This window comes from Anser cygnoides, chromosome 6 (assembly GCF_040182565.1).
Source record: "Anser cygnoides isolate HZ-2024a breed goose chromosome 6, Taihu_goose_T2T_genome, whole genome shotgun sequence".
NCBI classification, from domain to species: domain Eukaryota; kingdom Metazoa; phylum Chordata; class Aves; order Anseriformes; family Anatidae; genus Anser; species Anser cygnoides.
This window is the reverse complement of record NC_089878.1, coordinates 2391037-2409514: the sequence shown is the minus strand read 5'-3', so window position 1 is coordinate 2409514 and position 18478 is coordinate 2391037. Positions and strand designations below refer to the sequence as shown.

General features: G+C 38.5%; 1 protein-coding gene across 2 annotated transcripts in view; it reads right to left on the bottom strand.

Moving 5' to 3' along the window:
* The window catches only part of SATB2 (SATB homeobox 2), a 132453-nt gene that overhangs the window by 57026 nt on the left and 56949 nt on the right, over positions 1–18478 (bottom strand). For both annotated transcript variants that reach the window (XM_066999208.1, XM_066999209.1), the window contains 2 exons: positions 17945–18068; positions 12978–13080 (listed from right to left, as the gene is read on the bottom strand). In XM_066999208.1, coding sequence (XP_066855309.1) covers positions 12978–13080; positions 17945–18068 — 227 coding nt within the window. The remainder of the gene's footprint in view (positions 1–12977; positions 13081–17944; positions 18069–18478) is intronic.

Here is an 18478-nt window from a genome sequence, read left to right as displayed (position 1 = left end):
GTTTGCTGTCATTTCAGTTAGTACTTACAAGACGACCATTTGGGTAAGGTTTTCTGCAGGTACATGACAGCACCTGCTTTAGTTTGCAAATCTGTACTTGCATAAAAGATTCACAAAAACATAAGCAAAAGCAGTACAAAGTAAGAGCAACAATAATTAAGATTCTTTTGTATTTCTCAGGTTTCACCCACTGCTTTGGAAGCCTCCTTATCAAACTGGTAGCAGGTTCTTCCAGCCTCCTTTCCTAAAAAACGAACTTAGACATTTGCACTCACGCTTTCACTAGCTTTTGAATCTTTCATTAAATTGAATAACTGTTAAAAGGGGTGAGTGTTTCAGAATCACTGGCACCTAGGTGAAGGAAAGAAACCTAAATTAGTATTCACCCACACCAATCCAATGGAAACTAGACCATTCCCCGCACAGCTCTCGGCACTACTTTTCATTGCAAACTCAGCAACTATATCTTTTCCAACATAAACTCTACCTTGTATCAAGTGTGGAAAAAGTTACCAGGTATCATCAATTCACCTGGATGCACTACAGCAGAATTGAGTTGCTTATGTGAAAGCGTTCTACAAAACCATGCATGTCCTTGATTCAGACAGGAGAAAATTTTAGAGCAAAATTTTAGATACAAAATTTTTATGTTCTTGTATCCAGAGTCTCACCACTCTAAACCTGTCTGGAAAGTTTGAAGAAACCGTGCATGAATGCCCACTTTACAGAAAACAGATCCTGATGGCAACCTTTTTGCTGGTTTATAGTGCTATTTTATGGCTTCCCAGTCTTAAAATAACATTGTTTAGTCCAACAAAGATCCACGAATCTTAAGTGCAACCATACTACAAAAAACGAAACACTACAAACCAAACGCATGTACTGCAATAGTATATGCAGGTATGTCCCTTTTAAATATCTTACATCAGCAATACTGCAATATCTTTTCATGTAACTGCAAAATTAAGTGCACATATGACAAAACTAAATTTCCTCTAAAAACGAAACAAAACAAAAAAAAAAATGAGGAAATAGGAAATAAGTTTTAGAAGTGTGTAAGTAAAACTATTAGTTAGATAATTTTAAGTAATCAGAAGTCATTTTACACTAGGTTGCAGATTCCATGAGCTTCACTACGTGGAATTGGGTAGGTGTTTATCTATCCATCTGATATAAACATGTCCTGGGCCCCACTATCACACAACTAGCAAACTACTACCTCATTCGTATGTTGCCCTCGCCAAATAACAAGACAGAATTTATTTCATAAATGCCATAATGCTGTTACATCTTGTATAATGATTAACAACTGTACAAGGCTTTGAACTCTTTTTTTAAAAAACTTAATCTATATAATGCTTTGAAGATTTACACAGTTAATACTCATGATAACAGTTTACTGATGATTTTCCGTTTCCTTCTAAATAGAAAGACAGCTCTTTTCACCTTCCAGAGTTAATCTCAGACTGAGAGGGCTGAATTCTCACTAGGGAGGGGGTCATGCCCAGAACACACACAAACACTCACCACTTCTATCTTTAGAGCTGTTCCAGAACATCACAAGTATTGAATTTTAAAACTAGCTGAATTAGTACCCAGGATTTTTATTTTATTTTCAGAAATTTTAACTCCCTCTTTCTATTATTTTAAAGAAAAAAAATATACAAAACCTTTAACCTTCAATTAAATATTTGCTTAAAAAAACAAACACTTTAAAATAAAAATTAAGCATTTCTAATAAAATTCTTAATTCCATCTTTTCACAAAAGCCAGTGTTTCAACCCAAGTGATTTTCTAAGTGCTTATTTGTGCAGGATATTTCAACTATGAAAAGCAATGCATACTTGCAATATACAAGCACTATTGTAAATAACTGGCCATTTTGATACACTACACACAGCCTGCTAGAGACATAATAGAGTATTTCAATTTGCTGAAAATACTGAAAATCCCTGTTCAAATGCTGCTCCTCATTATGTCAGCACTCCTCCCTGACAGCTAGTTTCACAAGGCTCTAGACTGCTATTCTCCAACTTTAGAAACAGACATGAGATCCATGTGAGCAATATTAACATCAGGGCCGGAGCCCTGATACAGAGATGGCACATGCGGGCAGGGGTGTGGGGAAGAGGGGCTGCTTTGTCACAGCTCAAGACCATGTTCTGTGCCGTGGCCCATTCAGAGCGCATGTGGCTATACGATCGCCCAAGCCTCTCTGAGGTGAGCCTGTACCTGAGTAATACCATTAAATACATACAGTTGCCAGCAAAACCAAATGTAATTACTCCAAAGGTGCAGTAGCTACTTCAGAATCAGGAATTAATCTGATGTAAATACAATAAATATGTTGCTCAGTGCACATGAAATAATTGGAGCATTGTGCTAAAAGGAAATACAACAAGAACTACTTTCAGTCTTCATTTACACCCTTGGAGATCTAGAGTCCTTCCACGAGAAGCTTCAGGAGAGCTGAAACAATTTTTCAACTATTTTGCCGTTTAAGAAATATACCAAGAATAAGTCACTGAAACCAACAAATTACTACTTGTTAGAACACAAAAACAGTAACCAAGTGTTTTTGAAAACTTGGTGAGAAATAAATATAAATAACATTCACTTTCTGGGCTGAACCACATTTGCCAAGTTTCCACCCACTCTTGACATCAGTGCCAAGTTATAAACCCCTATAAAAATAAAGTTTAAGTTGAAAAGGCTGCCAGGCTGTTAATTTGTGCAGTGCTACTTGCAATTACATTATACAGAGACATCACCTGACTTGCTTCCATAGGTGTATTTTTCCCTTATTATCAGTTTCCTTTTTCGATCACATTAGACTATAGAGCCATGCATATATTACCAATAAACAAACCAGATTCTAGTCACTTCAACCACTTCAATAATAAAAGGTTACCATTAACAGTTACGCTGGATGGAAAAAATGTGCATTACTCAACTCCTCAAGCCTCTTTCCTTCTCCAGCCCATTTCCCATATCAGATTCCCTGTTGTTTGCTGGTAACTACAGACTGATGGGGGCTCTGCGGGGCCTGGATAGGGGCAAACCTGAGACAATGCTGAGATGGAGGCTGGCACTGTCCTGAGAGGCAGGCCAGCTTGCCAGCAATGCTCTAAGAAAAAAAGGCATACAGGAGCCACAAAGCTGTTGTGACACTGATGTTCTGCCTCAGATCCTCCTGAACTGGGTTTTTTCCTTTCGCGTCCTCCATTTTCAATGTCCCTACCCCATTACAGTCTCTCTCTTTTCCTTCCCGTGTCTCCTATTGCTCCACTGTAACAGGGGGTACATTTACAGACCACATAATCCTTTACGAACTTGAATACATTGATGTACAAAACAGTGAAGACAGAGGAGCAAGTCTTTAAACTGTGAAGGATAGGGCACCATGGACACGTGAAGCCTACATTCAAGTATTGGTAAGAAAGCTCCCCTGCTAGCAATGCCTGTGCTAGTTCCACAAAAGCTAGTCAAGGAGGCTGTTACCCACCTCCCATATGTGGTGTGACCAAAGCAAAAGACAAGACAGTGTTTTCCATTTTCTCCCTGCATTGCGCTGCCTGGTTTACAATTCTTCAGTATTTTTCCCCAAGAACTCTTTTAAGCCAAGTACAACAGTACCTCCATATTTCAGAGCCTGCCCTCCTGAAGCCATACCCCAGGTAGGCAGATGCAAGGTGCCTGGACAACTTGTACCGTGCCCGAGCTCAGCATGCAGCTCACAGAGCGCTCCAGGATGGTGTCTGCCCTTCCTTTTTCCTATACCCCGCCACAACATGTCACTGCCCTTGCAACAGCTGGAGACCAACATAATCCCCAGAATGGGAGCAGCAAATTGTCATGTTTTAATGTTCCTTTCTCTTCTCATAATGATTACCACGTGCGTCAATGTATTTTGACTTCATACTGAGTTAGAAACTTCCTGGATATAGCACAAAAGCAACCCAATGCACCCTTCCCCTGTGTGATGCTCTTAACCTCTACCCAAATCTTCCTTACACAGTCAAACAGCTGACGCAGTCCCCAGCACAATAGCTTGGGGTGGTCCGCATGCAACTTTCCATTTGAAATGAAACTAGCTCAAGAGATTTAAAATAAGATTTATTTCTCCACCTTCCCTTCCCCTCACCCTTTATTTTCACCAAGCTGTTAATAGGAACATTCTGACAAAGAGCCTGTGGGGTATTTAGGGCTTAGGAACGGCACTGGAAACCAAATTCTTTAGCACACACAGTAATGGATGCAGCTGGGAGAGCAAGAGCTTAACATGACTCCCAGCACCGCACTCCAATGGTGTCATAGAGGACACTCTAGCACCCATCACCCAGCAAGTCCCGGACTTTTCAGTACTACAGGCACATGGGCACTTTGCCCCAAACAGAGCAGGAAGAGACTGGTAAAGAAACATTTTGTAATAAGTTTTGTAATAAGCCGGCAGGACTGCCATGCTTCAATTGTGACAGGATGTCACCACCCCAGGGTTGTTCTCCAGTGCAATGGCTTCAGAGCTTGCTTCTTTGTTTTATTATTTAAAACCTGGTGAGCATAAAAGCCATTACCAGCAGCGGTAATGGCCAAACCAAGCTAGCCTGGGACAGCACAGCTCTGTTTGTGAGCTTCACTATGCCCAGCACCAAACTTTAGATAGAAAGGTTCCCACAATTTCTCATGGCTTAGCACCACCCTACTCACCAAGATTTGAACCTGGGTGATGAAGCACTCTCCAACACCATACCACCCTCTGACTCGGAGAGATGGGGTGGCTTCACTACTCCAACAAGGTGTTGTCTTGCTTACGGTACGTAATTATGAACTACTACTCAGTAAATAACAGAGCCACTCAAGAGCACACGAGGTGCTTTTAAAGTGGTAATTCTGTATCTTTTCATATATAATTAGGATAACTACTTATTTCTTTTAATCACAGCCCACTTAACCACTTCAGTGTAGAGGGCTGGTCTGAGGAGTCTCATTTTCATTCGACATCCAATCTTCATATTTACCCAAAGTCATTCACTGGCTTCCTTTACTGTCTGACCTCTGGCTGGCCATTTGTTCTTGCAGTCAAGACTGGAGAAAATGCAGGTTGACTGGAGAGGTACACTTGATAGGAAATTGTAACTTTTAAAACCCTTCCCTTCCTCTACTCCTGCAGGACAGCAAATAACCTCAAAATAGCTACAGAGCACATACAGAAACTGTTTGGCTGCTGGCTGTGGGTAGCAAAGGCCTTTATCCAAGCCAAATGGAAAACAGACAGGAAAGGCCATTGTCTGTTCTCCGTTGTGTTGCAAATCGCTCAGTTCCCACCAAAGGAAAAGTCACTATTTTTGTATTTTGGAAGAATCATCATAAAAGTAGGCCTTTGATCAGCATCAGTGTTGGGGGAACTGAACAAAGTGAAGTAACATTGTTGTCTACCTCTGTGCAGCTGAGTTTCTCTTTCTCTTGTCCTCGAGAAGAGATCCACATCATCCCTTGGGACACACAGACCCTAACATGCTTTCTGTCAATTCTGCTTAAACATAGGAAGTCATATTCTTCTGATGGGCTGTTCCTGGACTGCATTGCTTCTAAAGCCGCTTCTCAGGAAGGAAGAATATAACCCTTGAATTAATTTTAGATTATTTCTGGGTTACTGTATAGGTTAAGGAGGGCATAAAGCAGTATGAACCCCATTCTTCATATGACAGAGGGAAGCATTACATTGAAGGCACTTTGGAGACCACAAAGTCTAATGTATAAATATTGGTCGTGTAAAATGGAAAAGGAGAATTAGGGGAAACATTACTCAGAACTGACAGAAACACAGCATACTGGTTTAGATGGACTGATTGTCTCATCTGATATAAAAATATCTTGCTCCCTGTCAAAGTACTGTGATGGAAGTCTGTCCCACTATTTAAGTACTAACCTTTCACGGACACCTCAAGAAGGAGGTGCAAATTGCCTAGAAAACCCAAACAACTGTGCAGTCCCTCTGGGAGATAAGTACACATCCCTTCCTGACTCATAACATCAGAGATGATGAAAGGAATGAGACAGAACACAAACATCATTAAGACAGACACATAAGCCCTTCAGATACTAGGAATGAACAGAATTCAACTCTGTTGTAGTGACAGAATGGATTATGTATACTATGAAATCTACATGATGAGAGACAGTCACATCGCAGCTTTCACACCAGGAAAGCTTATGCCTGTGTCTAAGCTTCAGGTCTTCCTCCCTTTCCAATCTAAACTCCACCAGTTCTTACCTTCAAAAAAAAATTCTTTCATTTTGAAATAACATGTTTTTTGTTCAAAATATTTTTTACATATGAAGGAAAAAATATTTTGAAATTCTAGAGATAAAAAAAAAGTATTTGCTTTTAAAAATGAAGAAGACCATTCTATATTCACTAAGAAATCAAAAGCGGCTGGACAGAAGTCGCAGCCTCTGTACACAACTGGTCCTCACTGAGAATAACACTGTGCTTGGAACAGGAGACATTTTAAAACCATAAAGTTGAGAGAGTGAGGTTACCTGAGCAGTGTCAGTCAGTATACCTAAATTAAAAAAAGGAATAAAATCAAGTAGTCATAAAAAACTTCTGCATGGCAGGGACAAAATAGAGGGGACGAATGGCTGGGCAGTTTTTCTACAGAAAGGCTTCCAACCTCTACTGTACTGACATATGTTCCCTGCAGCAGCAATGGCTGCAGCTCCAGCCACATGCATGCGCACAAGATGGCATTCAGCTAACTGACATATCCTCCTGCCGCGACACATCTACTATTAAGAGTGAGAGCCACTGATCCAAAAAGCCACAAGAAATGAAAGACATTTAGCAAAGCTGAAATTTATACATGCATTAACTTTAGAGAAAAGTTAAGCTTAAGAAGAAAAAAAAAAAAGCGTCTGTTTTAATTCTCTTTATACAGAGGAATAGCCAGGAGAGCCACAATTCATAGAGCTTCTGGAACATACTGCAGTGGGTAAATTGTTTTTGAACAATATGCACATACAAATCCCCCAGAGTGGTACTTAACATCAGGGACAAGACTGAAATACAAAATTCTAATGTGGGTGGGGAAACCAGTAGTCAACTCTAATTCTTGCTGAAATGTGCCAAGTTTAAGCTTTTATTTAGAGAGAGGTTCCACTTTTTCCTCATGACCAATGCAAATCAAGGAACTTCTCTCCCCATAAAACAGCACAGCAGTCTACAGACTGTAAGGATGTGCTCGAGCCAGAAACAATCTTTAGGTCCTTTTTGTGATCGAGATGCTGAAATGCTTGCCTGTGAATGATGCTATTTTCTTATCTTTTTCCTTAAAGTGAGGAAAGTGCTATTTTAAGTGAAATAAAAACAGAGTCAGGAGTATAAAAGCAAGCAAAGGAAAAATTACAGTAATGTCAAAAGCCACACAGCTGACCTAAATGACCCTATCTGGTTTAGTGCCAGAGCTGCAACTAATACCCAAATAGCACATGAAATTATCTCCTCTTAAAAAAATTAACTTTTCTGCCTCAACTGGTTAGTTAAAAAGGTCGAAGGTCAAGATCTCTCTGTTTATGTATATACACATATATACACACACACACATAACTAAAACCACCTATTTACATACACACACACGTATCACTAAATAGGTTATTTTTAAAGGTTAAAAACACTGTCTGAGAATAATCTGGTGTGCCTTTTCATGGGGCTTCTGCAACATCTGCTTCAGAGGAACAATTCAAAACTATTCATCAAAGCACATAACGAATATTTTCACCAGACTCACACTGGCATTATCACCACGCTGCAATCCTAGGCTCCTTCAGCCTAGAAACAACAAAGCTGGGAACCCATCTGAACCCTATTTCTAACCTCTCTTAACCTATAATGGCATCTAGAACACAGTAAAAGAAAAGCACATTGCTCTGTCTATCCCTTATGGGAAGTAAGCAAACATACTTTCAAGAATGAAACAGCACACAACAACAAATCAGTAGTACTGGAAAAAACAAAGAGCAGCCAAAGCAGATTCTCTATTTAAGGAAGCTATAAAAGCTTATTCTTATGGAAGCTGGTTCCAGATCTATTGAAACAGAAATAACTGAGCCCTCCTCCTTTAAACAGAAGAGACTCATCATTCCACAAAAACTTTGAGACAGCCACAGTCTCAAAACTCACATCCACTGAAAGCTATATTTTGACAGCCACTGATGGCAGAAGCAAAAAAATGAAATGTTCTTAATATGCAGACAAAGAAAATATGTCTTTTTATTTTTAAGTTCACAGTATTTTTATTTCTGCCCTCTGCCTTCCTAACTTCCTCCCACCAAGCTAAGCTATGTCATCAGGCAAAAAGAAAAGATTCACACAAGTTAAGAGTTTCAGTTGTGAAAGAATTCTGATACAGTGATAGCCCTTCTGATAAAAATAGAAAGCATGACACTTGGGAAGTGAAATATCTATTGAGAAACAGAGCTAAAAAATATTTGAAATGCTATGACCTCAAAATACTGGGCAATGAGTAGGTAACTGGTACAAGTTTTATCCCTTGACAGTGACCTGAGTTGCATGGCAAAGTTCTGGCATATTTCTCTCCATATAGAACTGTGTGTATACAGTTACTTACAAGGTCTTATTTTTATTTGCATATCTATTTGTTAATCTAATGAAGAACTAGTGAAAGCCTTTTAAACATCATATAACCATGCACAAAAGGTTTGGTGTCACTCTGGCTCTGACAATGGTTTTCTGACTGTCTGTGGTAATGTCACTACGCTCCTTTCTGCCTCAATTTCTCCACCTGTAAAATGGAGGTAATGATAGTGGAAAGCATTTTTTTTTGACAGACACTGAACCACCACTGGGTGTAAAGCTTACATTTTATTTTTGTTTTCCTTCTAAGAAAGATTAAGCCAGTTATTCAAATCCTGAATTCCAACAATGTCAAATGCCTTCTCCCAGCTTTAGGAAGTTCCGCATCTTGAGAAACCAAAGGCATGGTTTTCAGATTGAGAGGACCATCCCTGTGGGACTGGGCAGCAGGAAGACAGCTTGAGAATCAGTGGAGTAAGCCACTGCTGTACACTTATCATTACAGTAATAGTATGTAACCTTTATTAAAAAAGGTGAAGTGTCATTCTTCATTCAAGTAGGTTTAAACACACCTAAGCCCTGTCATGTATGCAACTGTGTACCAAAAGGTCATGCATCCCTCAAAAAGATGAAAAAAATAATGAAAATAAAGTTTAAAAAAAAAAAGGCTTTGCACAGTACTATTACATTCATTCATGGTGCATATTCTGAACAAATGACAATGCAAACTAGATAGCTTAATTACCACCCCAAATGATTACACAGGTCTACAGGGGGAAGAGAAAGTTCACAGAAGAACCGTAAGTTTCTTGTTTCCCAACTTCTATATATTTTTCATTAGAACTGTGTAAATGTAAGCTCTCTTTCAAATATGCGTGTATTCCAAGGAGACTCTGAGCCAGGAGGAGACAAAAAAGTCTCCATCCTCACACCAGCAAATTGCAGGATCTGTCTGTATACTAACTCTCGTGCCACTGAGTAAACTGTGAACATCTTAAAACCTTAAGGGGCTGGGGTGGGATGGGAGAAAAAATTCAAGCAGAATTTTATTCTAGCATGGTCTTGACACAAGACAAAATTGCCATGCTGAGCTGAACTAACTGAAAACTTTTTTTTTAAATTACAAGCATAAATAGTTTAGCTGTCTTTTCGGTGAGTTCAACAGAACGCACACTGAGAACGTTTACTTGAGATTTCATACAATTCCATTTCTATATAGTTTTTACATCTGTTGCTAATGATATCAAATTATTGATTGTTCACTTTCTTGTATTTATTTAAACATTAACTATATACTCTGTAACCTGATGCTTTTCATTTTTTTCCAGAGAACTTTTTATTTTTGCATGGCTTCAGTTGTAATTACTTTGATCTTCCAGAGTGTATAATTATTTTAGTGTTTATTTATTTCTATGAGAAAGGAAAAAAGTTTGACCTAGGAGATCTATATGTGGCAATTTGTAACAGAATCACATAGCTTATGTTTAGGAAATCATGGTTTTGATTAAGAAGCAACCATTTAGTTCCCACTGTTTTATTAAAACAGACATTAGCAGATAATAGGAAACACATTTAACACTGTAGGCTGCATTTAGCTTGCAACGTCAATAAAGTTATTTTGAAGCTCCTTCCTATTTTGCACTTACCACAGCTCATGTGAATTGTTTTTTGCTTTTACTTTCTAATAAACCAGCTCTAGACTTACCCATGGATATGGGTGCTGGTCTCAGTGACTCTAAATTAGTTTTATCCGATCTATCCAGATTATCCAAAAGTGAATTGCTGCATCATCTATCCACCTTTATAGAAAATTTAAGGTTTTGTTTTGTTTTATTTTTATTAAAGGAATATGTGATGACTGAAGCATGTAAGTCACTGATTTTGCATACTAACTGAGCTGTCCTGTAGAAATATCTGGCTACGGAGAAGAAACAAAACATCTTGAAAAGAGATATGATGAGATATTGAAACCGCCCAAAGAAGTGCAGAAGCCTTCCTGTTGCCAGGGGGTCTAGATTACTGCCCTGAAGATCCATGGATGTTTTTTCTTCGTGCACCAATCTACCTGCTGTAGATTCTTTGTTTTCTCTTCCACTCATAGGGCTGATGAATCAACACGACTTGAACTGCTTTATAGCAGCTTGTGTTTACTTCACACATACCTTAACCTTCCTTTTTCTCCTCCCACTAACACACACACACACACACACACACACACACACACACTTCCAAACAGCAACGACAGGCTGTCTCTCTTTGAATAGCACATATGCACAGTTATCTGGTAAACTCTTCTGGTTTGGATCCTTGACCTCTTGATTGAGGTCTCATTCTGCTTTTACGGCACTTAACAATTTAACTGTGCACTTACTAAGTAAAAAAAAAAAAAAAAAGTAAGAGCGTAAAGAATTCAATGCTCTAAGAATGGAAGAAAGTGTAAGACAGCAGTGTGCTAGAAACACTCAGAAGCTGTAGTGGCATCTCTACAGTTAAGAACACTACAGTTAAGAGCTTCCAGTGCCTCTGCAACTGGCATTACACCCTTGCCCAGTTTGGAAAAAAAGAAAAAAAGGAAAGAAAGAAAAAAGCCCATCTCTGTTCTCCTAGAATGGCAAGTAAAAGCGAACGGTGATGACCTTGAAGCTGTTTGATTCCTTTGATTGTTTTTTAACCAAGAGGATATGTTAGAGCACTTCAAATAAAATTCTTATATTAAGAGATGCCATATAGAGAAAAGAAACACTTCTGCATAACACAACAGCAATTTAGAGTGAGAAGAAACTATCCAGTTTATCTGGCACCAGGGTAACCATGTACTAAAACGTCCAATCAACATTTTTACTTCTAGCCTAAACCATTTTAACAGGTGAAAAGCAACACCTCCATTTCCTCATCTACATTGTTACCCCACTTCTGCCTGAACAATCTTCCTTCTATCCACAGGTAATTTCACTATAAAACATTCCTTTTATTTTTTGCCTAGTGAAAATCTATCACTACACAGCCAAAGCCTGGGAATCCTACAGGTATGTGCCACGTGAGCCAGATGGATATCAGAAGAAAAACAGATGCCTCAGAACTTATTCTGATATTTTATGCAATTTCGATTCATGTGTTCCTAATTTGAGAAGCAGACTCTTTATGGTATTGTTATGCAGATTTCTACTCTGTCCTATGGAAACTAAACAAGCAAACTTTCCTATCTCATGTATGACAGCTTTTTAAGAGAAAAAGTGTGTTTTTGAAAGATGCTGATCTTCACGTAACTAAAAATATAATGGCTTCTCAAGAAGAACAGGACATTACTGTATTTCTGCATAATGCCTGTGAATCGTGTTATTATTTTCCTGGCCACTGAAAGGATCACAGACAGAAACAACAAAAATAGACATTGCCTTCAGACAATGAACCCTCCCCTTCAGTGGTGTAACAGAGAGAAAAACTTAAAAAACAAAGGAACAAAAAAGCTATCATAGGGTAACGCTAATCTCCAGGGGTGACAGTCATTTGGAAAATGAGGAGGCAATTAGTACTATAGAAAAGCTTTACACTATTGCTAAACTTGTGCTAAAAGGACGTGTTTTAAAACAAAAAACAAACAACAAAAAAGTCCAGTACACACACACACACAAGTCCCTTCCCAAAGGAAAGAATGAATAAAAGAACAAACTACCCGTGATGGATGCGTGTCACATCACTTTGGGTACTACTGGAAGGTGATCACACATTTCAGTGGTGACAGCAGTATGAACATACGTAGAATAATTTTTACTGCCTCAGGCATTTTACTGCCAATAAACTAATACAATTTCATTGTAGAAATAATATAAACAATGGACTATTTTCATCTTAACTTCAGTGGGTGCAGCAGCATACATTATTTAATAATGTCTCCTAATGATTGGGTGCTAAATGCTCCACTGTTATCCAGATTCTACATGATAAAATATGGCAGGAATGCCAGAATGCTTAGCAGTATTTAAAACAGAGAGAAAGGGCACATGTAACTTAGAAAGACAAGTTTTTTAGGTTTCATGAATATAATGCAACTAAGGTAATTTACACAGCAATCTAACTTTTTAATTCTGAGCTACTAGAACACTTCTTTTTTCCAAAACATTTTAGTTTAATTCAAAACACGGTTGATCTTTCAGCACAACTAAATGGGATATTAGAAGCATGTATTAAGAGGCCTATGTTTTCACGCCAGCCTTGTTTGTAAAGTATCAGATTAAATTTCAAATGTGCTGTGACTGTGCCCTATTTGTAGACAAATTCACTAATATTATTAAAGCTTATTATCACTTTTACTTAAAGCAAATAATCACAAACTGTCAGCAGAAGTTAAAGAACTTGGAAAATTAGAAAAAAATCAATTTACCTTTAATCTTCTTGTACTTTTTGTACCATCTCCCAAACTCCTGGCACTTGGTTGCTGAAACATTGGCATAGTATGTACTATTTACAATGGACGAAATCATACTCTGGAAGTACAGAAAAAAAAGACAAAAATGATTTTAAAATATCTTGTATAATTAGAAATTTTTCCGGGGTAAGTGAATGACATGCAAGTGCATTGCATGTCATCCATTTTTGCCTTTAAAACCAAAAAGCAGTGTCTGATGAGTACACAAAATTGGTTTTATTCTCCATTGTAAATCCCCGAACATAATTACTCTGGTTCACTTATAAAGCAAAAAAGATGCAGTACCAACCTATACTGAAACCTGCAGCACCAGTCGGAGGTGGGGACAGTTCTAATTCTACTTTAATTTGTAATTGTGATTTTACAATATCTAAACTTTAGTTGCATAGCAAAAGTTGGTGCCATGCTGGTGAACACACGCTCACGGCACCCGGGTGAGAACAATCATGATTTAGGCACCAGATCCTAAAGGTAATATTAGATGCTTCAGCATGCATAATCCAAATAAAGCTTTTCAGATGTCTCTGTTTTGCTTCCAAATGCAGTGAGACCACACAGCCAAGAATGAGGGAACATCCATGCTACTCGCTACAGAACAACAGTTAGGCAAATAAGTTAAATTAATATAATTTAGAAACATGTTATTAGTCCTTGTGTGAAAAATCACCCATAAGAGAAATTAACAGTGCTATTCGGGGTGAAAGCAACTATGCATACTACAATAGAGAACAGCCAGAAACCACAACAAAGATGAACAAAACTGAAGTATCACTTGCTTAACCACTGCCACTCTCTCTGCTCTTTGTGAATTCCCTTTAAATGACTCTCACTGCAAGCCAACTGGAAGCAGAGAGGAACAGAGCTGTTCTGCAGCACCTGATACCCATAAAACGGATAGTTTATATGTGGGATGTTTCTGCCCACAGGGTGAGAAAGACTCTGGTTACTGGCAGTTTTTCTTTTTTTTTTTTTTTCCTTCCTTCTTCCATTCTGAAGACAAGGCATCTTTTTAGAAACAACATTTTGCTTTTCCCTCCTTAACTCTTCCAGGGTCGAATCACTCCCAGCATGTGTACAAACTCAAGCAAGGAAATGCAATCTAAAACCACTAACACATGGGAGCCAAAGCACCTTCTCCAGAAATCACAGTTTTCTTCTGTCCTCCTTCTTCACTTAATAACAAAGCTCAGAAAAAACACTGGCACGTTGCATGACCTTTGTGCACAGAGATGAGATAACTAACATGACCTCATGACTAAAACAAGATATTTACCATAGGTTCAAACTCTGGCCCACAGGCTCCTGCAGGCTCTTGAGCAAAATGGGATCTACGCCATCTCTGTAAAGCTACAAAGCTTACACGTTGGCTTACTCAATTTTAACAATTTTAAAAACAAAAACATCCCCTCCTCCCTCCCAGATTTATCCATCCTTATAACAAATTCACTGCAGTGTCATGCAACTCCAGTTGCTCCTCAGTCCTGCACTTGGGGGACTTAAAACACAATGTGAGCAAAACTGAGAGACTTAAGTCTACTGATTGGTGCAGGCTGGTTTCATTCTTCAACACGTAATTTCACTTTCAGTAAAGAGGATCTTGTGCCTTTGCACTTTAACTTTTCCACTTGAAAGCTGCTCTGGTGCAGTGCAGTAGAGCTGGAAGGCTATAAAGTCAGAGCCTTTTTAAGTGGCAACTTCAATTTCTAAAACTGAGATTCAATTTTCTAATTAAAATCAATATTTTGAGACATAAACCTAACATTGTGGTAGTCAGCAACAATTCCTTCCCCATAAATCCTCCCTTGTTCTGAATCACTTTAACAAGCAGTAGTATTGTGAAAGCATGGTACAGTGCTAGCCTCTGCTAAGGAAGGATTTTGAACAAAGTTGAGCTAACTTCCATTTTTTTTTAGTGTCACTTTAGTTATATTTCCAGTCACTTAGGGAAGGTGGCAAAATTGTTTAGGTCTGTCTACATAACAACCTGGCTTTTCTGGTTTTCTTCCCCAAATCTTCTAGCTCTACAATAAATTGACATTACTGAAATTGTAGGGCTATTAAGTACCATGGAATATATTAAACCATTAACCTTTATTTGAGAAAGCAAAGCTTAAGCTAAATAGTAAATTTAAGCAGTAAATCAACCACTGGCAAAAAAATCTCAGGACAGAGTCTGTTCAGCCGCTTGACAATACAGCAGGGGAAAGAACTGTAACAACTTCCAAACTACAAAAAAAAAAAAAAAAAAAAAAAAACAACCCTCATTATTAAATTGAAAGGGACCCTAGGGATATTTCTATCAGGAATCTTGATGAGTATGCAAAAAGGGAATACATATCCAGAAGAGAGTGGCAAAAACAAACAAACAAACAAACACCACTCACTAATTACAAATTTCTAAATAGTGCATATTTTTCCTGGGAAAATCCTTAACAAAGGTATAGATTAAAGAAAGTAGCGGATATGTTTGGTAGGTGTATAGCCAAGACAGCCATGTCAAAGGAAAACTTCTGGGACTTGAACCTGAGAAATATCCACATAAAGAAAATTTGGTGCAGAAAGTTCAAGGAGAAAAATATGCTCGCATCCCAAAAAATCTTGCTCCAGCAAGGAGACAAAATACATGGTCAGCATTGAAATGAGTTATGTAGTATACAGGAGAGACAGAGGTCTGTATGCAAAGGTGGAAATGCTGAAGTAATTGGATTTCCTTCTGCCACACACGCTCCCCCAACCTACCCTCCTTCCTCTCAGCTTGGTTAACTGGGATTTATTTGTTTGAACAGCAGCCTTATGCTAAGGGTAGCTAAGCTGCAGCCACATAATACACCTAGCAGAAAAAAAAAAAAAAAGAAAAAAAAAAGAAAAAAAAAAGAACAATTTTAAATCAAAGTGAATGATTACATTTCCCATTAGCGGCAATCAGAATCCCCATCTGGGCTGCATGGAGAGCTCATGCACTGAGAAGCAGAGACAGAGCACCGTTACGGATGGGAGCGAGAGCTCCCCGCGCTGCCCCTTTCCACTTCTGTACTTGAGGCACTGTGAACACATTAATAAGCAGCAGCATTTACTCTGCAGTTTGACTCCTAAGAGACCACTCTGCAATTTGCTGCTGTCAATAATATATTAACCACAAGGGGGTTGTAATGACATTTCACAGTTGGCACGATATTTTTCTAAAACTGATTTGGGAGAAGGAATTGTATTAGAGGCATATTCAGATGATGGTAATAGACAGTTCCTATACAACCTTCTGTTGTATCCTTTGCATTTTTTGAGCCAAAACAAAAGAAACTAAAACTTTTTATAGCAATAATAATAATAAATGCTGAATTCTTGCAGTCCTGGTTCAGGGGTTAGTCACTGCTCAAGGTGACTCACAGCTGCGCTTAAAAGTCAGCAAGCTCAATTTTCTATCTCCACTGAGCTTTGACCACTAAATAAGTACTAGGGCAAGGATTCTCGCTGCTACAGTCCTGCCATCAGTAATCTTTTTAATATCTGTCATACTGAGGTTATGGGAAGAGTAAACCAACTACAGCATTTCTACCTGGTAGGCTTTGAAACTCAAGTGGGAGGAACAAGACCTAGACAACAAATGAATTCTGCATATGAAATGATGCATAGTTTAGTTATACTGCATATTGAAGAAGACTGGGCAGAGACAACCATATGCTGCAATCATCATTAGCTGACCAGATTCCACAGATAATTCTATTTAAAGAAATTACACTTAAACTGTGTGAAAAGAAAAATACTTCCGTATTCAACACACTTATGCTCTGTGCATATCTCGAGTCGCTGCTACTCCTTTAGTAAATAAGGCAAGTTACGCAGCTTTTGCTTACCCAGCCTTTCCATTTGTTTTAGATCTGCAGACCTAACATGACTAAGAAAGGTGAGGAACATTTTCTGCTGGAAAGCAATTCCTACCTATTGCAGAGACCTAAATTCTGCTCTGTAACTCACCTTTGTACCCCCGTGCTTTCCCTGGAGTTGTAGTCATAAGACAGTGAGGCAAATTTGTGTTAGTTACAGATAGAAAGAATTCTCTTGGTTCACAGAGGCTTTGGATCATGAACTGCAGGATGAGTGTACAGTGTAACACAAGACAGGCAGTTGGATGCAATGGATTTTTTAGCAAGCAGAACTTACTGATGTTTTGACTTTTAAAAGATACAACAAACAGATTAACATAAGATTCTAATGAAGTTTTTAGAAGGCAATATACTTCTTGGTCCCACCAAAGTTGTTTGGTCTGAGTGCTGAAATGTTTTTCTGTTTTTGTGCGAAGCAAGGAGGCTTCAGTCATGAAAACTTTTTGAATCTCTGGTTATGACAATCCGAAGTACAAATAGAGCTCATGATATCTGTAGGAACCAGTCTGTCTTAGACATGACATTGCTGTCATTTATAAAGCAGTCATGGAGAACAAAACTATGAGTTTTTGTTCTTTTTTAAAGATAATTACATCTATGTTTTTGTTGCTGTTGTTTAGAAATTGAGGTACAACTGTTAAAAAGGCATACTTTTTATCACAGTTGGAAGCTGATGAGAGCTACATGTGGGTTAGTAGGGGAGGCAGGTTCTAGTGGGAAGAAGCTACTCCGAGCTCACCCTTGACAATTGTCAGTCCTATTGAAAAAGCTTCAGAAAAATATCTAGATGAAAACCCTCTGAATACTTGAATAGAAATCAACCAATTCTTAATTTCCACCTGACAACCAACTAATAAAACCTGGTATACAAATAATCTTTTCCATATTAATTAGAATTTCTCCTTTCTAAGGAAAACAAGAAAATAATTCAATATTCATGGAATGGTTTCCCCCTTTATTAAGCCCTTTACTGAAGAAAAAAAAAAAAAAAAGTTGGATCTTGGAAATCTGTCTTTCCCTAAGCCTGCTAAAAACACTGACCTGTGAGAGAGGGCATTCTTTGGCTAATGTGCTCTGATTCATCTCTTTGAGCAGTTCCTTTAAGGCATTGCGAACTGTGGCGTGGTTCCACTGCTCTGCTGGCAAGTCTTCCAACTTTGAACAACTGTCAAAACAGAAAGCAGAAAGTAGATAGAAACATCACCTTCACAGATGCTTACTCTTTGTGTACGAGAGCCATAGACCTTTAAGCAGCGAGCACAACTTTATTGTTTCCTGCTTAGCCAGCTCATCAAGGTATTTCTCTCCTCTTTCCCCTCCCCACCAAGCCCAGCTCCCAGATGTGAAGTTCAACCAAAAGAATGACAGTACATGGCAGGAATAGCAGTTAATCCTACTATGATACTGTGTGGCATAACCATTTCCTCTGAGACGGACCTCGTAGAGAGCAAAGAAACTCTGTGTAAAGCAAGTCACAGAACTGGCTGGATAAAGCCATCCTCTCCAAACAAATACTCCAGCTGGGATAGAAAAATAAACATATATGCCGCACTGCCACTAACAAAATCACTGCAA